This window comes from Typopeltis vanoorti, chromosome 16 (genome assembly GCF_054136105.1).
Source record: "Typopeltis vanoorti isolate ZY-2024b chromosome 16, IOZ_Tvanoo_1.0, whole genome shotgun sequence".
In the NCBI taxonomy this organism is placed as follows: domain Eukaryota; kingdom Metazoa; phylum Arthropoda; class Arachnida; order Uropygi; family Thelyphonidae; genus Typopeltis; species Typopeltis vanoorti.
In genome coordinates this window covers 29,295,222-29,321,767 of record NC_143564.1, presented here as the reverse complement: position 1 = coordinate 29,321,767, position 26,546 = coordinate 29,295,222, and the positions used below count along the sequence as shown (strand labels likewise).

General features: G+C 37.6%; 1 protein-coding gene across 1 annotated transcript in view; it reads left to right on the top strand.

Annotated features, from left to right (window-relative positions):
- LOC150097913 (TBCC domain-containing protein 1-like) overlaps window positions 1-26,546 on the top strand; it is a 349,586-nt gene that overhangs the window by 268,518 nt on the left and 54,522 nt on the right. Inside the window, exon 14 of the mRNA XM_090406629.1 lies at window positions 7,512-7,690. Within this exon, the coding sequence (XP_090262755.1) occupies window positions 7,512-7,690 (179 nt within the window). The remainder of the gene's footprint in view (window positions 1-7,511; window positions 7,691-26,546) is intronic.

Genomic DNA, 26,546 nt, shown 5'->3' with positions numbered 1-26,546 from the left:
AATGACTGATGGCGAAAGTTGGACGCATGTTGGAACGAAAGTACTGAACCAAAGAAAGATGAATGATAGCGAAAGTTGGACACATGTTAGTCCGAAAGTACGGAAACAAAGAAAGATATGTGAGAGTGAAAGTGAGAAGAATGATAGTGAAAGTTGGACGAATGTTGGACCGAAAGTACAGAAACAAAGAAGGATGAATGAGAGGGAAAGTGAGAAGAGGGGGTCGAGAGTTAGAAAGTTAGAAAGATTTAATGATAGAGTGAATGTGTCGCAAGGTTCGGAAGGTGAATTGGATTGGATGAAGCAAGAAATGAAATGGATGCGGAATGAAATTAAGAGAATTCAGGTCAAAACTATTAAAATAAATCATGATGGCATGAAAGAGTTAACAAAAGATGAGTGAGTGGCGTTGTATGGCGACTCCATTATTAAAGGTGTGCTAGAGAATAAAATGCACAAGGTATGTTTTCCAGGCGGTAAAATGAGTAGAGTGATTGAGGCATTGAATATGAGGCGGGAACGAGCAAAAGAGTTAATTGTATTAATTGGTACATATGATTTGAGAGAGAACAAAGAGCATGTCAAAATGAATGTCAGGAGACTGCTGAAAGATAAAGGAGAATAGTGTGACAGGAAGGGTGGTCAGTGTGTTGCCTAGGTATGATTGTGGTGAAATGAGGTGGAGAGTAAGGATTATGAATGATATTCTGGCTGAAATGTGTGAGGAGATGGGAGTACAGTTTGTTAATGTGTGGAATGAGTTTGAGGGACGAAGTGAGCTGTATGGGAGCGATGGACTGCATTTGAGTGGTTATGGTGTGAGTCACTTGGAGAGACTGCTGCTGGAAAGTGGAGAAGTGAATAGAGAGAATGAATCAGATCGAGAGGGGAGTGATGTGGAAGAGCAGGAGAGTAAGATAGGAGAGATTGAAGGAGTGGAAATGAATGGGGAAGTGAGTGGTATGAGTATAGAAAATGAGAGAATGGGTGTGCAAGAGGAGCAGGGAAACGGGGAGGCTCAGGGTGGACAGGGATACACAGCGTGAGAAAGGTGGATGCTCCAAGAGGAGGTGAGAGCATGTGTAGGCAGGAAAGTAATGGGATGATCAGGGATCAAAAGGAAACAGATGGAATTGCAAAGGGTTCTAAAATGAAGAAGCAGAAAGGGAACTGGCCCCAGTCCAGCATGGAGAGATCACATCGAGTGAGTGGTATCAGTGGAACTAGCTGTAGATCCAGAAATTAGTTGTTGTGTTTGTATACCAATTCTAGAAGTATAAGAAACAAGGCGGATGAAATGGTTGCACAAATTGCGTCTGTGCACCCAGAGATTGTCGGAATAAGTGATACATGGTTAGATGAGGATGACATCCTGACAGGAATAGAGATGGAAAGGTGTGATGTGTTTCGTGAGGATAGAAGGGGTAAAAAGGGAGGGGGAGTGCTATTGATGATAGAGAAAGAGTTATGTCCATACAAGGTAGAGATGCAAGAGGGAAATGGGGCCACTGGTTTTGAGGCAGTATGGTGTGAGATAGAGGTGAATAGAATCAAATACTTGGTGGAATGTTGTTATAGACCTGGTAATGTGGATGGTGGTGATAGTGAAATGTATAGTCAAATAAGCCAAGCAAATAAGAAAAGGGTGATCATTATGGGTCATTTTAATTATGACAATATAGACTGGAGTGAAGAGATAGCAACTGGAAGTAAAGAAAATGAGTTTCTTGAGTTTTTGAGGGATAACTACCTCAGACAGTATGTAACAGAGGGCACACGAGGATTAAGGGTCTTGGATTTGGTCATCTCATCAGAGGATGTAATTATAAATGAGGTGTCAAATCATCCAATAATTGGTGAAAGTGACCATGAGGTGATTACCTGGGTGGTTGCCAGCAGTGCAAGGACCCCTGTGAAAAAAGGATATATGTGGAATTACAAGGTGGGTGATTATGAAGAGCTCAGGAGACAGCTTGCAGGTGTAGCATGGAATGAGGAGTTAGTTGGAAAAGAGATCAATGCAGCTTGGGGGATTTTCAAAAAATATTTAGTGGATGCAATGTCTAAATGTATACAACGGGTGAGAAGGTTAAATAAGGTAGGTGTGAGATGGATGAATAAAGAGATTAAGCATGCAATACAGAAAAAAAGGGCATTGTGGAGGCAGCATAAGAGAAGTGGAAGTAACCAGTTTCATCAGGTCTACAAAGACCAGTCAAGGAGGGTGACTTGGTTGGTGAGAGTAGCTAAAGAGAGGTATGAACAGCAGTTAGCTAATGAAGCTAAAAAGAATCCTAGGGAGTTCTTTCGATATGTAGCCAGCAAAAGAAAGAATGATTATGGAAGGATGACATTGATTGGAAGAAATGGTATAAAGACAGCTGTTGCAGAATGTGTGGTGGAGATATTTAATGAGCAGTTCATAAAGATCTTTCAATCTTGTGAATGTGACTTCATGGAGAGATTAAGAGCAGTTGATGATGGGGAGGTGAGACTGACTGTAAGTGAGCAAGAGGTGTTTGGGGAGTTGAGTAAACTAGATGTAAATAAGGCTGTGGGACTTGATAATATATCACCGCGTATTCTGAAGGAATGTGCCAGAGAGTTGACACCTGCCTTGACATATTTTTTTTAATACGAGTCTTGCACTTGGTCAAGTCCCTAAAGAGTGGAAGGAGGGCAAGATTGTGCCACTTCATAAAGGAGGTGATTGAACTCAAGCATCAAACTATAGGCCCATCTGTGTGTCAGGTGTTGTGGTTAAGTTGTTGGAGAAGCTTGTGAGAACTAGGATCCAGAGTTGGGTTGACAACAATGGTATAATCTTTGATGGACAGCATGGATTTGCTAAAGGGAGGTCGTGTTTTAGTAATCTACTTACTTATTACAATAAAGTGACTGCTTCCTTGGACAGAGGAGAAGGATACACAGTAATATACTTGGATTTCGCAAAAGCTTTTGATAGAGTACCTCATGATAAGTTGACAGTCAAACTAGAGCAGATGGGGTTGGATATTAGATTAGTGCATTGAATTGGAGACTGGCTATCTGATAGGTATCAACAAGTTATGTATGGGGGTGCAATATCCAGGAAAAGGAAAGTCACTAGTGGAATGCCTCAGGGATCTGTTTTAGGGCCATTACTATTTAACTTGTATATTAATGATATTGGCAAAGATTAGGATGGAGATATTCAGTTGTTTGCAGATGATGCAAAGTTGGGACGAACCATAAAGAGTAGTGAAGATGTTGTGGCCTTGCAAGAAGACTTGAATAAATTGAGTGATTGGGCAAGCAAATGGGGATGTGAGTTCAATGTTGCAAAATGTAAAGTTTTAAAATTTGGAAAACAAAGATGGGATGCAGAATTTATGCTTGGTGAGAATATATTGTTGGAAGTAGAGGAAATAAGAGATCTGGGAGTGATAGTGGATAAGGATCTAAAATTTAGGGGACACATCGCCAAAATTGTGAAGACAACACAAAGACTTCTGGGAATGATGCGGAGGACAGTGACGTGTAGAAGTAGGGAGATTCTTGTTCCGTTGTATAAGGCTTTGATTAGGCCACACATGGACTATTGTGCCCAGATTTGGTCACCTGGTTTTCAGAAGGATGAAGAGATGTTGGAAAGGGTCCAAAGGCGACTGACTACTGTAGTTTCTGACCTCTGGAATGTCGAGTATGAGGAAAGATTGAAAAGATGTAATTTGCAGAGTCTAGTGGAGAGAAGGAAGAGGGGAGATATGATAGAGACCTACAAGTTGGTAAGGGGTTGTTATAGGATCAATGGTGGAGAAGTTCTACAGAGAATAGTGGGAGATCAGGGGAGAACCAGAGGTCATCCCTGGAAACTGTATAAAGAGGGTGTGAGTAGGGGAGTGAGAGGCAGGTTTTTTTCGTGCAGAGTTGTGAATGATTGGAATGCCTTGCCTGAGAGTGTGGTGTCTGCAAGGAGTTTGAATGTGTTTAAGACCCAGTATGGTGAGATGTGTGTGAGATAAAAGGACCTCCTGGATGACTCTTTGACTCCATGAGGTCTTGTTTAATAATAATAATAATAATAATAATAATAATACTTGCATAGATCTTACCAGGAACACTCAGTAGAGAAATACCTCTGTAATTCAGTTTTATTTCCCTTTTTATATATGGGTACTGTGAGAGCTCTAACTCCATCTGGCATTCGTCCCTCTTTCCAGGTTCTGAATTATGCAGTGTAGTTACTAGAAGACTTTTATACCCCCATACTTCAGCATTTCTGGTGAATATCATCTACTCCTGTTGCCTTTCCACATTTCATGCTTTTGTTGGCTTTTTCTGCTTCAAGTATTGTTATGTATTCCTGACAGCACAGTAGTAAAAAACACTGTTGAGTGTTTTTTACCACTGTGCTGTCATCACTGCTTGTTTCATTTATCAATTTTTCGAAGTTTCTTTTTCTCCAGTTTTTGTGTCACCTTTATCATTTCAATTCTTTTTACAGCAATCTTTCCTCCATTTCTGAGCTTCTTCAACAACCTCTAGAATATCTTGCCACCTTCTTGATATTTATTTTCTATGTTCTAAAAAAGTAATCCCATAACTTTAATTTAGCTAGTTTTACACAGTGTTTAGCGTTCTTTTTGTCTCTGTATTCTCTGAGAGCTCATGATGACTTATTTGCCAGGAACTTTCGATATGCTATCTTCTTTTTTCTTCACTGCCTCTTTAACTTCCTATGTTCACCATGGAGTTCTAATTTTTCTATCCTTACAGACAACCTCACTACATGTGCCTCTCTGGCTGAATCAATGAGTGTTTTCTTCAGGGCTTGCCACTGAATCTCCAAGGTTTGGTTCCTGTTCTCAAACTGTTTCATTTTTTCTTGAATAATGTTTGTGTATTTTAGTCTACAGTTCACATTTGAGAGCTGCTCAACTTTTATTCACTTTAAAACTTTCATACATGTTCTTTTTTCGATATGAAATTCAATTTTATCCTGCTCAGGATTAAATGGTGATCACTTCCAATTTTAAATCCTCTGTATGCTCTAGTATCCTGCACCAGGGAAAAAACATCACTATCAGCAATAACATAGTCAATGAGACTTTTCTTATTCCTTGCCTGTTCTCTCCATGTGAATTTCTGCACATATTTATGTTGGAAAATTGTGTTAGTAATAACCAGTCCATGTCCTGAGCAAAATTCCAACAGGTATTTGCCATTATTATTAGCTTTGCTCTTTTCTCCAAATTTTCCCAATATATTTTTGTATGTCTGGCAATCATTTCCTACTCTGCTATTTAGATCCCCAACAAGGACCAACTTTTCCTTTGCATTGTGTCAGTTGCTCTCTCTTGAGCCTCAAAAAATTCTTCCACTTCTATCTTAATAGAACTTTCTGTGAGGTCATAGGTACAAATGAATCTCATTATCCAGTTCCCTATTCTGATATTTCCCACATCATTCTTCTTGAGACTGCCTGCCATCCAAGAAGAATAGCCTCATATTTAGTGTTGAATACTATGGCTACTCCTTCTTTTCCTTGATTATCATTGCCTGAATATAACATTTTGTACTTATTGCTCAGAAAGATCTCACCAGTTTTGTCTTTTTTGTTCCAGTCACTCCTGTTATGTCGATCTGATACTTATCTAATTCCTCAGCTAGCTTCATTTCTTTGCCATTCAGGCTTCTTATGTTGATAGTACCGATGTTGAACTCTGAAGTTCAGTTGGGGTTTGTTTTAAAATTGTTCCAGTAGCTGACTTTTCGCTGTTCACCCTGGTTCCCCTGGCGAAAACAATGGGGGCCTTGTTTAACGTTGCGATACTCCATCTGGCATGAAATCCTGTCATGTTGTTCCATCATTTTAAATTTTGGTTTATGCCAGTAATTATACAATTTTCTCGGCTAAATTCCAAATTGACCTTATTCGTTCAGTATCCAGATAGATCCCTAACAGGGTGCACTACGAGAAGGTGAGGATTGGACAGTAGATCAGAAATTCTGGTCAGTTCTCCACATAGCCTTTATTATTATAATAAAGGTCTTTATTATAATAGTTTATTAAGAGGAGTAACATGGGAGTTTTCCCAGAAATAATATACATAAACTACTTAATCATGTTTTTAGCATTAATATAATGAGTTTCAGTGTAATATTTCAAACAGCGAATTACTGTATTAATGCAAAAAACATGATTAAGTAGATCCATTATGTGCCAAGAGAAAAGCTATTCAAAACACCAAGTTGTATTGGTGTTATATTACAATCGGACATTATATCAAGCAATACTTCCTCTTTATTTGAGTTGTAAGTCAGCAGTTTAGAATTGAAGGAAGTACAGGAAGATGGTTATATGTTAAATCTCGTGTCACACAAGGATGTACATTATCCCCTCTGTTTATTATCTGTATGGATCACATTATGAAGGAAAGTGGTATTAAACCTGACATCAAAATTGAAGATGTTAATCTCAGTTCTTTACTCTATGCAGATGATGTTATACTTCTAAATAAATCTGCTACAAGTCTGCAAGATTCCCTGAATAACTTGAATAACTCTTGTAATCGATTTGGTATATACATCAGCAGTAACAAGACAAAGACAATGAAAATAGGCAGAAGCATTGAAAATATCAACTGCAATGTGAATGGAGAACCTATAGAACATTGTACCTAAGTAGCATTTCAGCTACTTAGGCACGATTTTTAGTGAAGATGATAAATTAAATTTGGAAATAGACAACAGAATCAACAAAGCTGGTATGGTAGGAAGTTAACTGAATAAATTTATATGGAATAAGAGTGAAGTTAGTCAAAACACTAAATTAGCTGTATACAAGACAGTGTTCAAACCAATTTTAACTTATGGATCTGAGAGCTGGGCTAGAAATAAAACACTTGACCAAAGACTAGAGACCACAGATATGAGAGTCCTGAGAAAGATTAGGGTCATGAACAGATGGCATCAATGGCAATATTATATTAAAAATAAGGTTATTAGGAAAGAACTTGACATTATTATCATTCAGGAATGTGTTATCAGAGCTAATTTCAGGTGGTATGGTCACTTAAACAGAATGGGAGAGGAAAAATTAGCAAAACAAGTGTTCTTTGCCAGGTTGGCAGAAAAAAGACCAAGAGGAAGACCAAGATATAGGTGGATTGATACAGTAAAAAGTGCCTTATATAAGATGTTATCTAAGGCACTTTTTATCTCCAACATTATCACATCTTAAACATAAGATCTGATAATGTTGGAGTCTTGACAGGTAACAGATTGATTTGGAGGAAAATTGTAGATAGGAAATTAGTAATTATGTAAATTTTTCATGTAGTGCTATCATACCCTGTACACCTGTGCACCAATAATGAATATCATGTGGGGGGGGGGGGGGATCAGCACTTTAGACAGGATGTTCTATAACAAACATCCTCTATAACCACTCTACATATTGTGCATATTTATTTCAAGATTTTCTCACAACAAATCTTTTAATTTATTAATTTATTTTTTATTTTCAGAGATTGCCATGGTGTTAAACTCTACTTGCTCACTCCTACTAGACCTTTAATTCTTGGAAATAGAAACACAGATATTCAGCTTGCGCCATACAATACAACTTATCCTATGCTTGAAAAACACATGGAGTTTGCTGGACTGTCTGATGAACTGAACAAATGGGACATGCCTTATTGCCTTTGTAAGAATAAATCAAATATTCATTTAATTAATTTGTAATATCTTGATAAGACCAGCTGTTGTATAGAAGCAGTACAGTTTTGCCAACATTGAGATTTGATTAGGTAAAGCCACAATTATGTTTTGGGTATTTAATGTCAGTTTTTAGGTGGGAAATCATTTTCTTCACTAGAGTGATAGCTACTTTGTTTCTTGGAAGCTTGAAAGTATCATGAAAAAAATCATCTTTGGTCTACAGTGTAAAGTCCATATCTTCTAATGCTATAGTTTATCAGCCTCTTTTGGCTAGGAAATTGTAAATTCTCTAACCTAAAGAGGGAATTTTATTTTATCTAACATGTATATTGTTGGATAAAAAATCTTGTTCAAAGTACTCAGAATATATGAAGGTTAGAGTGGCTTTTGCTCATGCTGAAGGCTTAATGAGGTGAAACATCACTAGGAACGGATTAATTCAATTCTTTAAAGCAGTATTTCCCAACATTTTTGGATCATGCCCCATCTCAACACCTCAAAGATTTTGATGTCCTCCCCCCTTGCCGACAGTGGTGAGTGTTTTGAGTATATTAGTGATGAGGTGACGAATGCAACATCATTTTCTAATTGCTCCCCAAAATATTCAAATTGCCCCCCTGTGAGACGTATGCCTCATGTTGAGAGACACTGCTTTAAAGGATTTAATTCTTTCAGTATTTCATCTCAATTAGAGAGAGATTGTCAGAAAGCACAATATAAAACTTGTAACATTCACACAAAACTAAGTGAAATACTTAGATGAGAGACTAGAATCCTACCTCGATAGATGCTTGTTAGAGGCCTCAGTTGTAAAGTTGGATTTTGAAGAATTAATATTTCTCATATTTTGTAAATTTAATAACATTTAGTTTATTTAAGAAAGGAATAAAATAATGTTTTTTTCACCTAAGCCATCCATTTTGTACAGATATGTTGATGATGTTTTTGTTTTATGGAACCTATCTTTGTCCAATCTCCATGAATTTCTTGAGAAAATTAATTCAATAAATTCAAGAATCAAATATTCAAGTAGAAGATAACTATCTTCCTTTTCTGGGTGCTCTCATTCTGCATCAACCTAATGGCAGTCTGCAATTCTCTGTCTGCAGAAACCAGTTCATACTAGCAAATACATTAATGCTGCTTCACATTGTTATCCCAATCAGACATATGGTATAGTTTAAATCTTTAGTTGATGGAACTCATAAAATTTGTTCAGCTGATTCTCTTTTAACCAATGAACTGTCTATTATCAGAGCTACCTTCATCTCCAAAGGTTATAATAATAAAATAAGATAAAAAAATGAAATAATTATTTTATTGATTGTTTTATCCATGAAGGCCATAAATTAATTATAGCCTTCATCTTAATTCTCCTTGAAGAAGTTTTTAGAATTTCTGTTCCTACAAGTCTCTTTGTCCCATTTTTAAATACATTCCTCATTTCTGCAAAAGACAAATATCCTCTTTGAGTTATCCTGGAGTTTGCAGAATCCCTTGTTCTTGCAGCCTGTGTTATTATGGACAGACTGGTCATTCTGTTCAAATTCATATTGAAGAACATCAAGAATACATTTTACTTCAAGATCCAATAAATCTGGTTTAGCTAGCCATGCCTTGTCCAATAAGCATAGAATTCAGTGGAATAATATTAAAGTTCTACACAAAACTTAATTTCTTCTGGAAAGATTATATCTGTACTCTGGAGGTAAATTTTGAAAGATGCTATTTTGAAAGATGGTATCCATCTTTCAAAATAGCAGTTTTTCAGTATGACTAAGAAAATAATCTTTTAGCATTTATTTTGCATATTTACTCTCAATTTTTGCTGTAGATAGGTTAATTTTAAACATGTCTAACTTCAAAAGGAAAGGAAATCTTAGATTATGCTCTATACCTCATGAAACAGGAACTCCATTAGTTTTGAAAATTAATTTTGAAGTAGATGAAAATAATACCTTCTGTTGCAAAATTACGTATACTAAATTTGTTGATATTACATGAGTCTAAATGCAAGTATTTTGGTATTAAACAGTTGCCTTGCATATCTTTCTGTGAATTTTTTGTGAATTTTGAACTAACTTGTTGATGGACCTGATTTTGAGATTTGAAGCAAATCTTTTCATTATTCAATCAAAATGTTCATATCTTGCTTTATGGCATTATGCTAACTTTAGTGAGAGGTTTGTAGAAATTATAATTACTTTTATTCCCAGATTTAACTTTGACACCTCTTTAGCTTTGCCCAACATAACTTTTGCCTTAAACTGATTCAATATGTCTGCATTCACAACACACTCAGGATGCATTCCACTCACCAACCATTTCCATGTAAAGAACCTGCTCCTCACTCCCTCCTTATACAGTTTCCTGGTATGGCCTCTTGTTCTATTTCATCCCAATCTCCCATTTTGTGAAAAATCTCTTCCATGTCAACCTAATAACAACCCCTGACTAGCTTTTATATCTCAATCATAACCCCCCACCCCTCATATTCACGAAGCTTTGCAATTTACATTTTCTCATTATGCCCTACTTCACATTCCAAAGACTACTGACTACTTTTTTAAATCTTCTCTAAACCCTTTCTAACATACCTTCATCATCATGAAAACTTAGCGACCAAATCTGTGTGCAATGATCCATATGTGGCTTCACACAACTTGTCTTCACAACTTGTGCAGTGTGGTCTCTGAAATTCAAGTCATCCACCACCACTCCCAACTTGCTCATCTCCTCTACCTCATTTTAAGTTTCCCCACTAAGTGTGTACTTTACATCCCATCATTGCTTACTTACTAAATTTCAAAACCTTACACTTTTGATATTGAACTGATAGTTTCATTTACCTGTCCATTCATGCAATCTATTCAAGTCCTCCTGTAAGGCTATAACAGCTTATTGACTGGGTGCACAGCAGCTAGGTTTTCGTTCCTGCACCCTGTCGGTACCCATTAGGGGAAGCTAAAGCTGCTATCAGCCAAACTCAAGTGATCGACCTAAAATGCTCCCAAATTTCTGCCCTAAAGGATCCTACCTGGGGCCAGACCTAAAAATAATATTATTTAATATTGAAGGTTTCTCCAGTATCAAGCAAGATCTCATTGCAAATATTTGCAGAGATAATGACTGTGATGTGTTGTGCCTGCAAGAAACTTGCAGAGGAGAAGGTGCTGCAAGTCCTTTCACCCCACGATAAATATGGTAGTGCAATATTTACAAAAGATAACTTGATCCCATCGTCCATTGACTCAACAAACAACAGAAACATTGAGATTATTACAATCACTTTTAAAAATATTTCAATCACCTCAGTCTATAAACCACCAGAAGAAGCTTTTTCCTTCCCTGACATCCTCCTCAATAATAATGCATACATGACGTAATGTTGTACTTTAACAGCCATAGTGTTAACTGGGGTTACACATACTCCAACAAACATGGATAACTTGTTGAAAAATGGGCTGAAAACCTTTCTCTAAACCTGATGCATAATCCAAAACTCACTTGCTTCTTTCAACAGTGGCAGATGGAAGTGTTAAAAATGTCATTTGTGTTAAATTAAAAGGACATTTGTGTTAAAAAGGTCTTAAATCTGATTCCACATACCTTAACATAGACCTATAATGCTTCAATTCAACCCAGCAATTATGCCTAACACAGTCCCTTACACACGATTTAATTTCCAAAAAGCTAATTGGAAGAGTTTCATGGAAGATCTCGAACGCTCCATAGAAGAAGTCCCTCCAAACCCTCAAGAGTATCCTGAATTCATAAAAATACTGAGGAAAATCTCCACTAAACACATCCCCCGACGATGCCACACAAACTAAATTCCCGGCCTTTCCAGTGACATACAAGCCCAGTATGCTGATTACTTAGAACTTTACAACACCAACCCCTTCTCAGAAGAGACTATCCAAGCAGGAGAAAAATTATGCTCCAAGATGGCAGAGGAAAGGCATTCCTCATGGAAAAATGAAATAGAAGCCCTTGATATGACCCATAATAGCAGAAAGGCATGGAACTTTATCAACAGAATTAAGAAGGATTTCACTAAGCCACATGAACATCTGCAGGTAACAGCTAATCAAATTGCTCACCAGCTGCTGATGAATGGAAAATTCCCTAAAAAGCACACAAATAAGAAGATACTTAGAACCCCAAGTGAGGAACAAAATATGATTAACTCAGATTTCACCATCACGGAACTCAATGCTGCCATAAACCTATTAAAACCTAGAAAATCTGCAGGCCTTGATGTCTGTAATGAACAGATTAAACATTTTGGAAACAGAACTAAAGAGGTTATTAAACCTATACAACACTTGCCTCAGAACCCTAAGGATGCCAACTATCTGCAGGCATGCCAAAGTGGTGGCCTTTCTGAAATCAGGAAAAACTCCAACAGAAGCAAAAAATTACAGACCTATATCACTCTTTAAGCTTTATGAACGATTAATTTTGAATAGGCTACAACCCCTAATCGGACCCAGTCTTACTGCTGAGCAGGCTGGCTTTAGACCAGGCAAATTCTGCACACCACAAATTCTCAACCTCACTCAATATATAGAAAATGGTTATGAGCAAAAATTAGCCACAGGAGCATTCTTTGTAGACCTAACTGCAGCATATGATACCATAAACCATCTCACACTCAGAAATAAAATATACAGAATAACTAGAGACCATCGCCTTGTCCTCCTGATCCAATCACTCTTGGAAAACAGGTGCTTTTATGTGGACCTGGGGGGGGGGAGGAAGAGCCGCTGGCCCTTCCAAAAAAATGGACTTCCTCGGGGAAGTGTGTTATCACCATTACTTTTCAACATCTATGTCAATGATCTTCCCATCTTTCCAGGAACTAGAAATTTTATCTAAGCTAAACCTTGCCATAGCTACTCAGTCAAAAAATTTCAAGTTCATCGAAACTACTCTATCACTTGCCTTAAATAGTCTAACCAGCAATCAACTAAAACCAAACCCCTTGAAAACCCAGACTGGCCTTTTCCACCTTAACAATAAGGAAGCCATCAGGAAGCTACAGATTTCTTGGGAAGGTTCTGAAATAGAACATTCCTGGAACCCAATCTACCTTGGTGTGACTCTCGATCGCATCCTCTCATATAAAACCCACGTAGAAAAAACATAGGCAAAAATGAATATAAGAAACAATATATTACGAAAGCTTATCTCCTCCAAATGGGGTGCAGACCCTAACACAATGAGATCTTCTGCCTTGGCCCTTTGCTATTCTTCTGCTGAATACACCTACCCAGTATGGTCCAGATCCTGCCATGCTGAAAACTTGATCCAGCATTGAATGAAAGCTGCCGCTTAATTACAGGATGCCTGAAACCAACACTACTAAAAGACCTGTATACTTTAATAAATTTAGTTTAATCCTTTATCTAAGTGTGAGCAAACAAAGTTTGTGTCTGAAAGTATCTTCAGGACTGGGGTAAGGTAGTACAACACTGGGCAACTTATTGCAAAGGTGGAGCAAGCTTACATCACTCCTATCTCAGTATCTCCCATAATGCAAAACACATCTCCTTGTGGATATGTATAATGTTATGCATTACCCAGACTAGTTTCACCTTTATTGAGGTCTCTTCAGTGGGAGCCAGGTCCAGATGTGGAGATACCAGGCAGAAGCAATAGCAAGGTCATCTCCACCTATAGAAGCTGCCAAAAAAGTGTGCCACCTTTTTTTTTATTAAATTACTCTGGATTTAAAGAAAGATGTTGAAAGTTTATTTTTCACTTGGTTAGACTATAATAAATTTAGTTTAATCCTTTATCCAAGTGCGAGCAAACAAAGTTTGCGCCTGAAAGTATCTTCAGGACTGGGGTAAGGTAGTACAACACCGGGAAACTCGTTGCAAAGGTGGAGCAAGCTTACATCACTCCTATCTCTGTATCTCCCATAATGCAAAACACATCTCCTTGTGGATATGTATAATGTTATGCATTAAGGATATGTATAATGCACCAAGTGTTTGCTCACACTTGGATAAAGTATTAAACTAAATTTATTATAGTCTAACCAAGTAAAAAATAAACTTTCAACCTGTATACTTTGGCTGGTATTGCATCCCCTTCAATTTGAAGATCTGCATTCTCAGCTGATGAAAGAAGTAGACGAATGATTGATGAACGTCACCCACTATTCGCCCAGACTGCAGTGCATCAAAGACTAAGATCCCAACATTGCTTCCTGGCAACTGTTGAACTACCTAAAAACCTCCCAGAGACAAGACTTCAGCAATGGCTTGCACTATATCCTGAAAATAATACTGGTATTCCAGTAGCCGAACATCTTCCAAGTGGTGCCCACTTGGACTGGAATACTTGGAAAAGCCTCAGCAGACTGCGAACGACAGGACACTGCAAACAAAATCTCATCAAATGGGGCTACCTCACTGCCCCAGACAATTGTGAGTGTGGGACAACCCAGTCCATGGATCACCTTCTTGCTTGCCCCTTTCTTCCATCACCTTGCACAAAAGAGAACCTTATATCCTGCACAGAAAGAGCAGTTGATTTTGCAAGATACTGGAGGAACATCTGAATCATATTTATTGTATATAAGTTATGTATAGGTTTCTTTTTTCATATTTAATTATTATTTCCCTGTATAATTCACCTACCATATCTAAGCTGATCTCATTGTATTGTATCCTAATTTGTTGTAAATCACGTTGTGCCAATTACTTACTACTGTACTACTTGTGTTTGGATACGAAATAAATAAATCTTATTGACTCTGCATTACTTTCCCCAATTTTGCATCATTCATCTGCAAACAGCTGCATATCACCAGTTAAACCCATTCCAATATCATTAATATATAAATTGAACAGTGGTCCCAAAACTGACCTCTGCAGCTAGTGACCTTCTGGAATACTGTACCCCATATACAACTTTCTGATACCTATCTGACATCCAACCACCAATCCAACTCAGAAGTCTGTTATCCATTCTCCATTTCAGTTTCTTTAACAGCTTATCATGTGGCAGTCTGTCAAAAGCTTTTGCAAAATCTAAGCATACCACTTATATGCATTTCCCTTGTCCAGTACATTTGTAACCTTGTTATTGTACATAAATAAATTAGTAAAACATGATCTCCCTTTAACAAACAACCCATGTTGATAACCACAGAGAATACTGCTGTTATCAACACATTTCTATATCCCCTTCTCATCAATATCTCTAGTACCTTCACCACAACTCCAGATATACAGATTGACCTATAATTTGTAGCCACAGCCTTATCACCACCTTTATGCAGTGGAACAGTTTTATTTTCTTTCCACTCCCTCGGAACCTGTGCTGTTATAAAACTCTTATTAAACAGGCATGCGAATGCTACTGCCAATTCTCTGGAACATTCCCTTAAGATACAATGGTGATATGTCATCAAATACTATTGCCTTATTGACATCAAGGTTATTTATTTCCTCAGATACCTCCTGCTTACTCACAATTAATTTATCCTCTCCTATGTTCTCTACACTTAAATTTCTCATGATTTCACCCTGATGAGGATGAAACACCCTTATAAATTGATCATTGATCACTCAATATCTTCTGCAGCAGTTACCATTCTACCATTTTCATCTATTAACATCATCTTACCATAATCACTTTTCCTTCTATTTTCCACATATCTAAAAACTCTGTAGGGTTTTTCTTCACCTGATTTGCCAATTTCTGCTCATACTCTACTTTTTTTTCCTTACTGAGTCACTCTCCTGGCTCATTCTTTATACTCTTCATGTGACTGATTACTACTATTATTCATCTAGTACTGCCTCCAAGTACCTTCTTCTTCTTCCAGATTCGGCCTTTTGGACTTTGGAATTCATTCCCACATTGATGCTGTTATGTATTTCTTTGTCAATTCAGAAGCAGCATTTATTTCCTTGCAGTTCAAGTTCTCATTCCATGCTATAGCTTCAAGCTGTCTCCTAAGCTTCTCATAATCACCAGCCTTATAATTCCATGTATATATCCTTTCCTCACAAAAGTCTGCATATGGCTAGCCACAACCCAGATGTGATCACTTTATGATCACTCTCACCAACTGGAGGAAAGTGTGAAACCCCACTCATAATTATGTTCTCTGAAAATATGATCAGATTTAATACTCTCGATCCTCGTGTGCCCTCCTTTACATGTTTCCTGACGTAGTTATCTGTTAAATCTTGAATGAAAGGTTTATTATATTATAAGATATTTCGGTCAGATTTAACAGGTACAAAAATTCCCAGAGAAAATGCTTATATATAGGTATAAGTGAAATTGTTGACAGAAGTAACGAGATAATCATTTAATTGTAAATTCTCCTATGTATTATGATGTTAAGTGCCCTTGTAAAACCGATAAGGGTTTGAATTTTAGTGAAAGTTATGTTAACATGAGAAAGTTAGATCTAAGTATACAACGAGATAATCAGCTTAAAGAAATGACTCCAGGCAGTCGTGTGCAAGGTCCAAGTTGCGCAGATGGAGAATGCAACGAGGAGAGAATGGTACTGAGTGCAAGAATTTTAAGTGCCGGCCAGGAAAGAGTGACATAAGAGGGAGAACAGCTCAGCAAGGTATATAGAGCTTGGCGATGCCAACTCGAGGTCTTTTTTTTTTCGTTCAGGATTTTCCTGTTCAAGTCTTCCCGGAAAAGTTGCATGAGAGCGGTCGAAAAGAACGATGTCCAGTGGCAGCCATGCAGCTAGATAGCGATCCAGTGTAGGCATAATCATCGGTACAGCGGAAAAGCCAGTGCAAACCGATTAGCATGCAGAACCACGTGGACCAAACCCGGCAGAGCAGCTTCGCCCACATTGGAAAAGGTGATTCGTGATCGTAATCCCTAGTTTGTCCTACATGAAGACAACTGACCGTAAGAGAGGGTAACAAGCCATGGGAATTTTTCGGAAGATCGAGAAAAAAAGGCAAGAGAGCTCCCGATGCTCAGTTATGTAGAAACTTTTCAATTCCTTTGTATGCAAGAAACAGTTAGTGTGCAATAATGTGCGGATATGCTCAGTGACTGGACTTACAAAACTGAACCAGGACTTTAGTATTTAATCAACTGGTAGATTGCCTTAGTTCTGAGTAAGAATTCATGTACAGTGTGATATTGAATTGCTAAAGTACGTTATAGCCTGATAGTTCTTGAATCTAGAATAAGATAAATGCTTGTACGAGAAGGCTAGTTGAATAGGATCAAGTCAGAAATTTAACTGGTAGTAGATATTGTCTCATATTGTTTATGACTAGGAGTATTTAGGTCAGTGGTTGCCAAAGTGGTCGATATCGACCCCCAGGGGTCGATATAACATTGTTAGGGGTTGATTCAGGCTAAGAGGTCAATTGGGGGTTGATAGAAAAATATAAGACATCATTGTACGGGTAATAATTAATTCGGTTAACTTGGATTACCTCCATCCTCCCTCCATCCATGACATAAAATAATTACGGAGGCCAATCAAGTAGGCCAAAATGACGTATAAAACGGATGTCGGTGGTTCCCACATGGCGGTGCGGCGGGAGCGAGATTGCTACACATGCGTGGTTGCTTATTTACTTATACTTATGTGTATTCGATCCCATTCCAATTTTTGCGCATCGACATACATATTATAATTCAATCGTTATTCATTCATGAACTAAACTTCTCTATGTTGAAGAGTTGAGCAGGACTGGTAGTTTTGTACATCCTATATATACCTATAGGAAGATTGTATTATTGTTATTTTGTTATCTAAATTAAATTTTTTATTTTATATATTATTTATCCCTCCTATCAAATATGTAATGTTAAGAAGGACGTCAAAATCAAAAATGTATCCCTTTGATGTTAAGCCAATATAATAATATATACTATATTATACATACAAGAAACACTGTAACTATAAAATAAACAATCTAAAAACTCACATAAGCGTCTTTTTTGCTCGTCCTATTATAATTACATAATAGTAAAATAGAGGGGGTTGATAAAAAGTCGAGAAATTCTTGAAGGGGTCGACGGTCAAAGAAGTTTGGCGACCCCTGATTTAGGTTATGACTGGTTAATCATTTTCAATTTTGTAGGAGAGATTCAGTTTTGTTAAGTGATCTTATTATTTGTACATCGTTTTAGAGTAATGAATAAACCTTTCTTTTTCTTACCTAACAAATTGCCTGATCTGTGAACTCAATGCACCACTCATAAAAATAGAACCAGTGCGAGTTAACTTGTGGGGGATAGCTACGACTGCAGTAAGAGTAAAAATATACGAGGTCTTTGTAATTAGGAATTTTAATTGCTTGGTTATCGAATAGTGAGTCATTCTGAGTGTTAACTCCCTGACAAGGAAGATTCTCCTGTCTAAGAATTTGGATGGCACAGATTTAACAAATTTTTCCATATTCTGACACGGAATTAATTCCAGATTTGTATCAAAGAAATTTGGGTCTAGTCATGGGCATATTTCTTTGTCTACTCAGTTTTGCACACGTGAGCAATTTAAGTAGTGGCCACAGAGCGGAAAGGGTGAAAACAAATGTGAGAAATTATATCAGGTAATAGGGATATTCACTAAAGATAACAGTCGTAAGCTTTAACAATAAAAATTAAAAACAAAAACACATGGTAAGAATTTGAAGCTAAAGTAAAGAAAATTTAACAATCTCTCAAGAACTAGAGAAATTCATTTTCCTTATTCCCAAATGCTATTTCTTCATTCCAGTCTATACCACCATAATTAAAATCACCCATAATAATTACCATTCTTTGTTCACTGATCTAATTTGTCTATACATTTCTTCATCATCACCATTCTCCACATTCCCTGGCCTATAGCAACATCCAACTAAATATCTTCCTGTCAACTTCCCCTTCACACCACACTGCCTCATAACCATTGTCAGTATTGGCCTCTTTCATGTCTATCTTATGTGGACATAATTCCCCTACTATCATCAGCAGCACCCCCCCTCCCCACCTCCCTTCTTGTCTTTTTTATCCTTGGAAAAAAACACTGTATCCTTCCATTCCCATTAGTATATTATCTTCATTCAACCATGTTTTACTTATTTTGGGGCAGATTAACTCAATCAGTTTAACCATTTCTTCTCCCTTATTTGCGATATTTCTGGCATTTGTAAATAAATACAGCAGTTCACTCTTAGGTCTGTAAACAGTCCTACTCAAGCCACGTTTTGATTGTGATTTCCCCACCACACCTGCCCAATCACCTTTATTACTGCTTACCACATATCCTCTCAGTCTCAACTTCTCCACCCACATCCCAATCTGTTCCATTTCTATGCTGATCTCCATACATACACTTACTACTACTTCAAATATCCACTCTCCTTGTGCCATGTCTCCCTGTCTACCCAGACTCTTCCCCATTTCCTCTTGCGTTTCTGTTCTCTCTTTATCTCTCATACTGCTAGTGTTTCCATTGCCAAGCACTTCTGTCTCTTCAGTGCCACTCTCCTGATCTTTCACTTCATCTCTTACTTCTGATTTCTTGATTGCATCACACACAAACACAGCACTTCTATCTAGCAACACTTTATCCAGTGTACTCACTCCAAAACCATTCAAATGCAATACATCACATCTCTATAATTCCATCTTCCCTCAAACACATGCCATACATCCACAAACTTTACTTCCTTCTCCTCACACATCTCTGCCAGCATACCATTCATGATTCTGGCTCTCCATGTCAGCTCATCTTTGTCATACCTTGGCTACACACTGACAACCTTTCTCACTATATGGCTATCTTTCACTCTTCTTAATAACCTCCTGATATGCACCCTTACTTTCATGAGAGGCAGATGAAGTTGCTTGAGTGTGATCTTAATTCATTCACATGCCATCTCTGATCTGGAGGTTGGTGACAATGGTTTTCCACTTATCTTGTACCTCTCTAAAGATCTGGATGACATTTTTGTCTGGTTTCATTCATTTTTTTTTTTTTTGGTTTGCTCATTCAAGTTCTTATAACTTTATATGTTATTTTTCAATTAGCTACTAAGTTTTTAGAGCACAAATACTTTTAAGTGGGTTGGAGCAAAGTACTTAATTAACTGAACTGTTAGTTATAATTATTTTCTTTTGGCCCAGGGGTACTGTGAAAATATTACTGAGATACTGAGAGCACTGTAAATAGAAAAATTTTGGAAACCTCTCTAACAGATCATGTTATCTGAGGTATAGATTAATGTAGAACATATACATAGCATGTCATCAGTTGCATTCTTGCATTTATATAGGCTTTTCTGTTAGTAAGAATTTTTTTGAGTTAAGAAAAGCTGGTTTGACTATTTGTATTCTTTTTATTTCTTCACATTTTTCATCATAAGTTATTAAACTTCTTAGACATAAATCCGTCTAACATTCTATGGGGAGACCTTTTACCCATTCATCCAGCCTCATGGATAAAATGTATGAAACATTTTTATCTATGTTATTGTTATTTATCCAGATCCATCTATATTATGCATTCATAGTTTGATTGATGTGTAAACACATTATCACCAGTACTGTGTGTTAATTTTAGGTTTTCATCCATCACTTTACTTGTGATTCTCATTGTTTTTGTTTTCTGTGTGTTTATTTTTTAGACCTGGTTGACAGATAATGATGTAATTACAAGGTTAGAATGTAAAGACTATTGCAATTTTAGAGAAGGTAGAGGAAATAGGAAAGGAGATGAAGTATTATTACTGATAGCTGAAGAGCTTACACCAACAAAAATAGAAGTTGAAGAAGATTGGAGATCCCAGGGAAATAGTTCATTTGAGGTTGTATGTGAGATAGAGGCCAATCAGGCAAAATATATAATTGGTTGACGCTATATAGGTTGCTATATAAGATTTGGTGGATGCCATGCATTGGCAGACTAGTACAACGAGTGCAGGTCAAACAAATGATAAATACCTGAAATAGCATGTGGTGAAGGGGGGGGGGAGGAACCATGATTTGGAATTATTGCATCAGAAGATCATTCTATAACTACGGAACAACTCTACTGCTGATTAGGAAAAGGGACTGTGCAGTCTTGTTATGGAAAGTTGCTCAGCATGTGGAATTTTCATTCAAAAAAGGATTTATGTGGAACTACAAATCTGGTGATTATGACACTTAGGTGGCAACTAAGAGCAGTGCCATGGCACTACTGTGAACCATAGCACCATGGAATGAATGTCATTAGTGCATGAGAAATGGTCACGGATTGTTTGAGAGAGGCAATATCAGAGTGCATACCCAGGGTCAGGAGGATAAATTGAGTAGGGATTAAGTGGTTAGTAGCAATATAAAGAATAAGCTGCAAAAAAAAAGAAAGCATTGTGGAGGAATAAACAAAAAGTTGATCAGCATGCTCATGAGCAGTACAAAGCTCAGGCAAAAAGGTAACTAGTTATGGTAAGAAACATTTCAAAAATCATTTCACTTTATCCTCTGCCTCAAAAGAAAGTACGACAATAGTTATTGAGGGATGGAAACTGACACAATGCTAAATGACGACATTTGCAGGCTTGCTGAACAATGCAATTTTGGATCCCAGAAAAATCAAGTGTCACCATTTCAGGCCCACATTCGTTCTGTCTCTGTGTGATCGTAGGCCTGAAATGGTGACTTCTTGTGCTTAATAAAAGTGACGTGTGTTACCCTGACAAGCTGATCAGTGTTTATATTTGCCGTGAACAGCAAGTCGGGAAGCATCAGCCCTTAATCATGCATACGAGCCATTAGTATACGTGCTGATTTATGCACAGCACAAAAAAAGGCGGCAGTTAAGAAAAGAACCAGAAGAGAAGTATAGAAGAAACATGGACAGTTGGTTACAAAGAAGGGATACTAATGAGAAAATCAAACTTTGATATTTTAAGGATACTTTTGACATTAACATTGAAAAATATAAGCACGTAAACACAAGAAAGATAGATATTTAATTAGCCAAATATTTTGGTCTAAAAATTGCAGACCATCTTCAGTAGCACTACAAGAACAGTTTGAAAAAATACATGGTGGAATACTAACAATAGATCATTTAAAAATAGAACAAGCTGCATGATGTTATATCACTAAGTATTAAAGGGAATATTTTTAAGCAGAGACATGATTGAAATAAAGATATATTTTATTAATATTAAATAACATAAAATTAATATGAATTAATAAGTTATCCTGATAAGACTTTTCCAGATTTTTGATGCAGATATACAGTCATTCCGATTCAGGTTAGGACGATGGAGTAAGGCCTCTACGCTTTCTTTGAATAAATGCTCAAATTTATAGCAGGATCTATGTAAGAGGTGTGTTTTTGACCAAAGGATGTTGTGGTTAGTTTCAATCCTGTGCTGAGCCAATCCAGATTTTTCAGGTTTGTTGTGATGAATGGAGGATTGATGTTCTTGGATTCTTTTTTCAAGAGAGCATCCAGTTTGTCCAAAATAGGAGAGATCACAGTTGCAGGGAATTTGATAAACTCAAGGAAGAGACATAGTTGGGCATTTGTCTTTAGGAGAAGGAAAATGGGAAGATAATTTCTTAATAGGTGAATACGTAGCTGTTAAGTCATATTTCTTCAGAATCCTTGAGATAGGCTCTGAAATCCCAGAGATGTATGGAATTGGAACTCGATGTATTGAATCTTTGTTGTTTAGCGGTGGATTATAAGATTCGAGAAGATGTTGTGTACTCTTTTCGGAAAAACAAATTATCTTCCCATTTTCCTTCTCCTAAAGACAAACGGCCAACTATATCTCTTCCTGGAGTTTATCAAATTCCCTGCAATTGTGATCTCTCCTATTTTGGACAAACTAGATGCTCTCTTGAAAAAAGAATCCAAGAACATCAGTCCTCCATTCATCACAACAAACCTGAAAAATCTGGATTGGCTCAGCATGGGATTAAATCTAACCACAACATCCTTTGGTCAAAAACTTGCCTCTTACATAGATCCCGCTATAAATTTGAACATTTATTCAAAGAAAGCGTAGAGGCCTTACTCCATCGTCCTAACCTGAATCGGAATGACTGTATATGTGTATCAAAAATCTGGGAAAGTCTTATCAGGATAACTTATTAATTCATATTAATTTTATGTTATTTAATATTATTAATTAATATCTTTATTTCAATCATGTCTCTGCTTAAAAATATTCCCTTTAATACTTAGTGATATAACATCACGTGGCTTGTTCTATTTTTAAATGATCTTTTGTTAGTATTCCACATTGTATTTTTTAAAACTGTTCTTGTAGTGTCACTGAAGATGGTCTGCAATTTTCAGACCGAAATATTTGGCTAATTAAATATCTTTCTTGTGCTTATATTATTCAAAATCAAACTTTGTAAACAACCAGTGTGAAAATCTCATCCCAAACGTTGCATTAGAAATGTGGGACCCATGTGGTTAAAAACAAACTTCACAGAACCTTCCAGATCCATTTCACAGATATACGCAACCTCATTTCTAACCTTAATATTGTTCACTTCAGTCTGCAAAAGGCTCATCTACTCTTCCTGACAAAAACTCAAATCTCAGCCTCCTCAAATACTACCCATCTCTGCTTTCCCAACTACACATTCTTGAGTTCCTTTTGCCTCAGAGGTGGGGTTTGCACATCATGTTCACTCCAGTATACCATGCCAGAGAGTATCCAACCTGGAATCTCCCAATTTTTACCTGCTTTCCCAAACGCTGCATTAGAAATGTGGGACCCATGTGGTTAAAAACAAACTTCACAGAACCTTCCAGATCCATTTCACAGATATACGCAACCTCATTTCTAACCTTAATCTCTGCTCCATTCTATCAAATTCACGTGCTATCTCTTCCACTCTAATGCCAACAACCACCGTGAATTCTTCAGTCACCTTTCCTGAATGTTGATTTTCTCCAATCCAACTTTCCAAACAGTGAAGTCATCATGCTCGGGGACTTTAATGTCCACAATACTATCTGGCTGCCAACTGTACAGATGAAGCAGGTAAAGAGACTGAGACTTTTGCAATCACAAATGATCTCTCACAAATTATCCACATGCCCACCAGAATACCAGACTATCCCAGTCACTCCTCCAACACTTTGGATCTCTTCCTCATTTGAACCTCTTTCTACATTGTGGGCTGAGCTGCCTAGAGGGCAGCTCAGACCACAATGTAGTGCAGATCTCTTCCCCATGGAGCAACACATATGCAAACACTCACATCCACGTGTTGTATGGCATTACCAAAAAGCATAATGGGATGATCTTTGCAACTTCTACCCCTCATTTCCTCAGTCAGATTACTGTTTCCAGTCACCCTTACCAAACCTATGTGCAGAAAGAATCACCGAAATAATACTCATTGACATGGAAACGTTATTCCCTGCTCCACCCTAAATTCTCGTCCCCTATCTAAGCTTTGATTCTCCCACAGATGTACCAAGACTGTGCAAAAGAAGAGTCAGACATACCGCAACTGACTTGCTTCCAAAACTCCATCTTTCTATACAGCCTACTAAAGCCCAGAATAGCTGCAAGAAAATTATCACCACATTGAAAACTGATTTTGAAAGAGAAACTTGCATCCTCTTCAAATGGCAGCCATACCTTCTAGGCTCTAGCCAAAGCTGTCAGCCATAACTTCTACCCAACACTCTTACAACCAGGTACTATTGCATCATCACGCACAGAAAGAGCCAGTCTCCTGGCTTCCTACTTCTCCTCCAACTCTTGCATAGCTGATCATGGTAAATATCTCCCAACCATTTCAAACATCCAACACTCAATGCTACATTTGATCTTTTGCTAGAAAAAGATTAGAAAAATTTTGGTCAAACCAGATACCAAAAAATCTCCTGACTCTGATGACAGCTCTCTAATTGTTCTAAAGGAGGGATGCCATCAGGGCTGGAGGATTTTTTACATTTCCTTATTTACACTTTCTTATTCCACTGGTATCTATCCTGCAGTCTAGAAACTCGACCATATACAACCTATTCCTATGAAGGGTGACAAATCCTTACCTTCAAACTACTGTCCAATTTCTCTCATCTCAGTTCTTTCTAAAGTAATGGAAAAATCCATCAATAGCCAATTCCTACACTACCTTGAAGACTCTCATCTAATAAACGACTAACAGAATAAATTTTGCTGCTGTTGATCACCCATTGCTAGACAAACACCTTGGAAATGTTTGGTGAATCTCAAGTGTTTGCTCTTGATAGCTAAAAAGTTTTAGACCAAGTTTGGCACAAAGGCCTGTTAGGAAAACTCCCATCATTTGGTCTGCCTCCTGACTTCTGCAGTTGGTTAGTCAGCTTCCTGGTCAGATCATCAATTCCAACTCCTACACTAACTTGAAGGTAACCTGCCTAATAAATGACTGCTAGGATGGATTCTGTCACTGCCAATCAACAGATCTGCTCACATTATGTCACCCATCTCTGGCAGATGCATGGAGAAGTTTGGTGAATCTCAAGCGGTTGCACTTGATATCTCCAAGGTGTTTGACGAGGTCTGGCACAAGCATTTACTAAGTAAGCTGCCATTGTTTAATCTGTTTCAAGACTTCTGTAGTTGGATTGCCAGCCTTCTGTCTGGATGCACACTGTGTGTGGTGGTGGATGCTTCCTTATCCTCTCACCATTCAACTAATGCTGGGGTTCCACAAGGTTCTCTCCTCTCACCAACCCTCTTTCTGCTATATATCAATGACCTACTTCAGCTGACCTCCAACCCAATACACAGTTTTGCAGATGACAGCACATTGCATTCCTCCCTTTCTTTTGATAAACCTTACTCTACACAACTCACCTCTACCTACAGAACATCAACCACCACTGCCCTCAATTCTATCTCCATCCTCCAATGGGTTCAGATAACCTAGTCAATTTCAATGCTAATAAAACCCAGTACTATCTTATTTCTCATAAAAAAAGGACCATTTTATCCCAGTATTATTTCTTACAACATCCAGACAATTTGAGATTTCTCTTCTTGGAATTACCCTGACACCAAGCCTCTCCGGGCATAAACACATCACACCCATCACATCCTCAGCTTCTAAAAAACTAGGATTTCTCTTTTGCTCAAGACATTACTTCATCCCTGAACAGCTGTTAACCTTATACAAATCACAAATCTGCCCAGACATTGAATACTGCTCTCACATATTGGGGTGGGATCCCCAAAAGCTCCCTCAAAATGCTTTACCCAATACAGAGGAGAACAATCAGACTTACTAATCACCCATCTCTTACCAACTCATTCCCCCACTTTCGCACAGACAATTGGTCTCTGCACTGTGTATTCTACAAATATTTCCATGGAAAATGTTCCTCTGAAATAGCATTAAAATTCCCCCACTTAGTACCAAGCTTACATCCCTTCACAGTGCACCTTGAAACCCACAGAACAAGTTTCTTCTCCTTCTCCTTCATCCCTGCAACTGCTGTACTATGGAACAGACTTCTCCTTCTTGTGTTCCCCAAGGAATACAATATACAGTCATTTAAATCAAATGTGAACAAGTTCCTTCTTTTCCAACCCACTACTCATACACGGTACTAACGTACTATAGGTTAATCAACTTCTTCTATGGGCTCAACATTAAAAAAGAAAAGAAAAGAAAAAAAGATTCTAATTTCTAGTGATGATTGGATGGCTCCTTATCTTCTAGCTTTGCAACCAATGCTGGGGTCCTACAAGGCTCTGTTTTCTCAACTCTGAACATCTCTTAACCCTATACAAATCACAAATCTGCCTGACCACTGAATACTGCTCACATATCTGGAATGGTGCTCCTAAGAGCTCCATGAAAATACTCAATTCTAT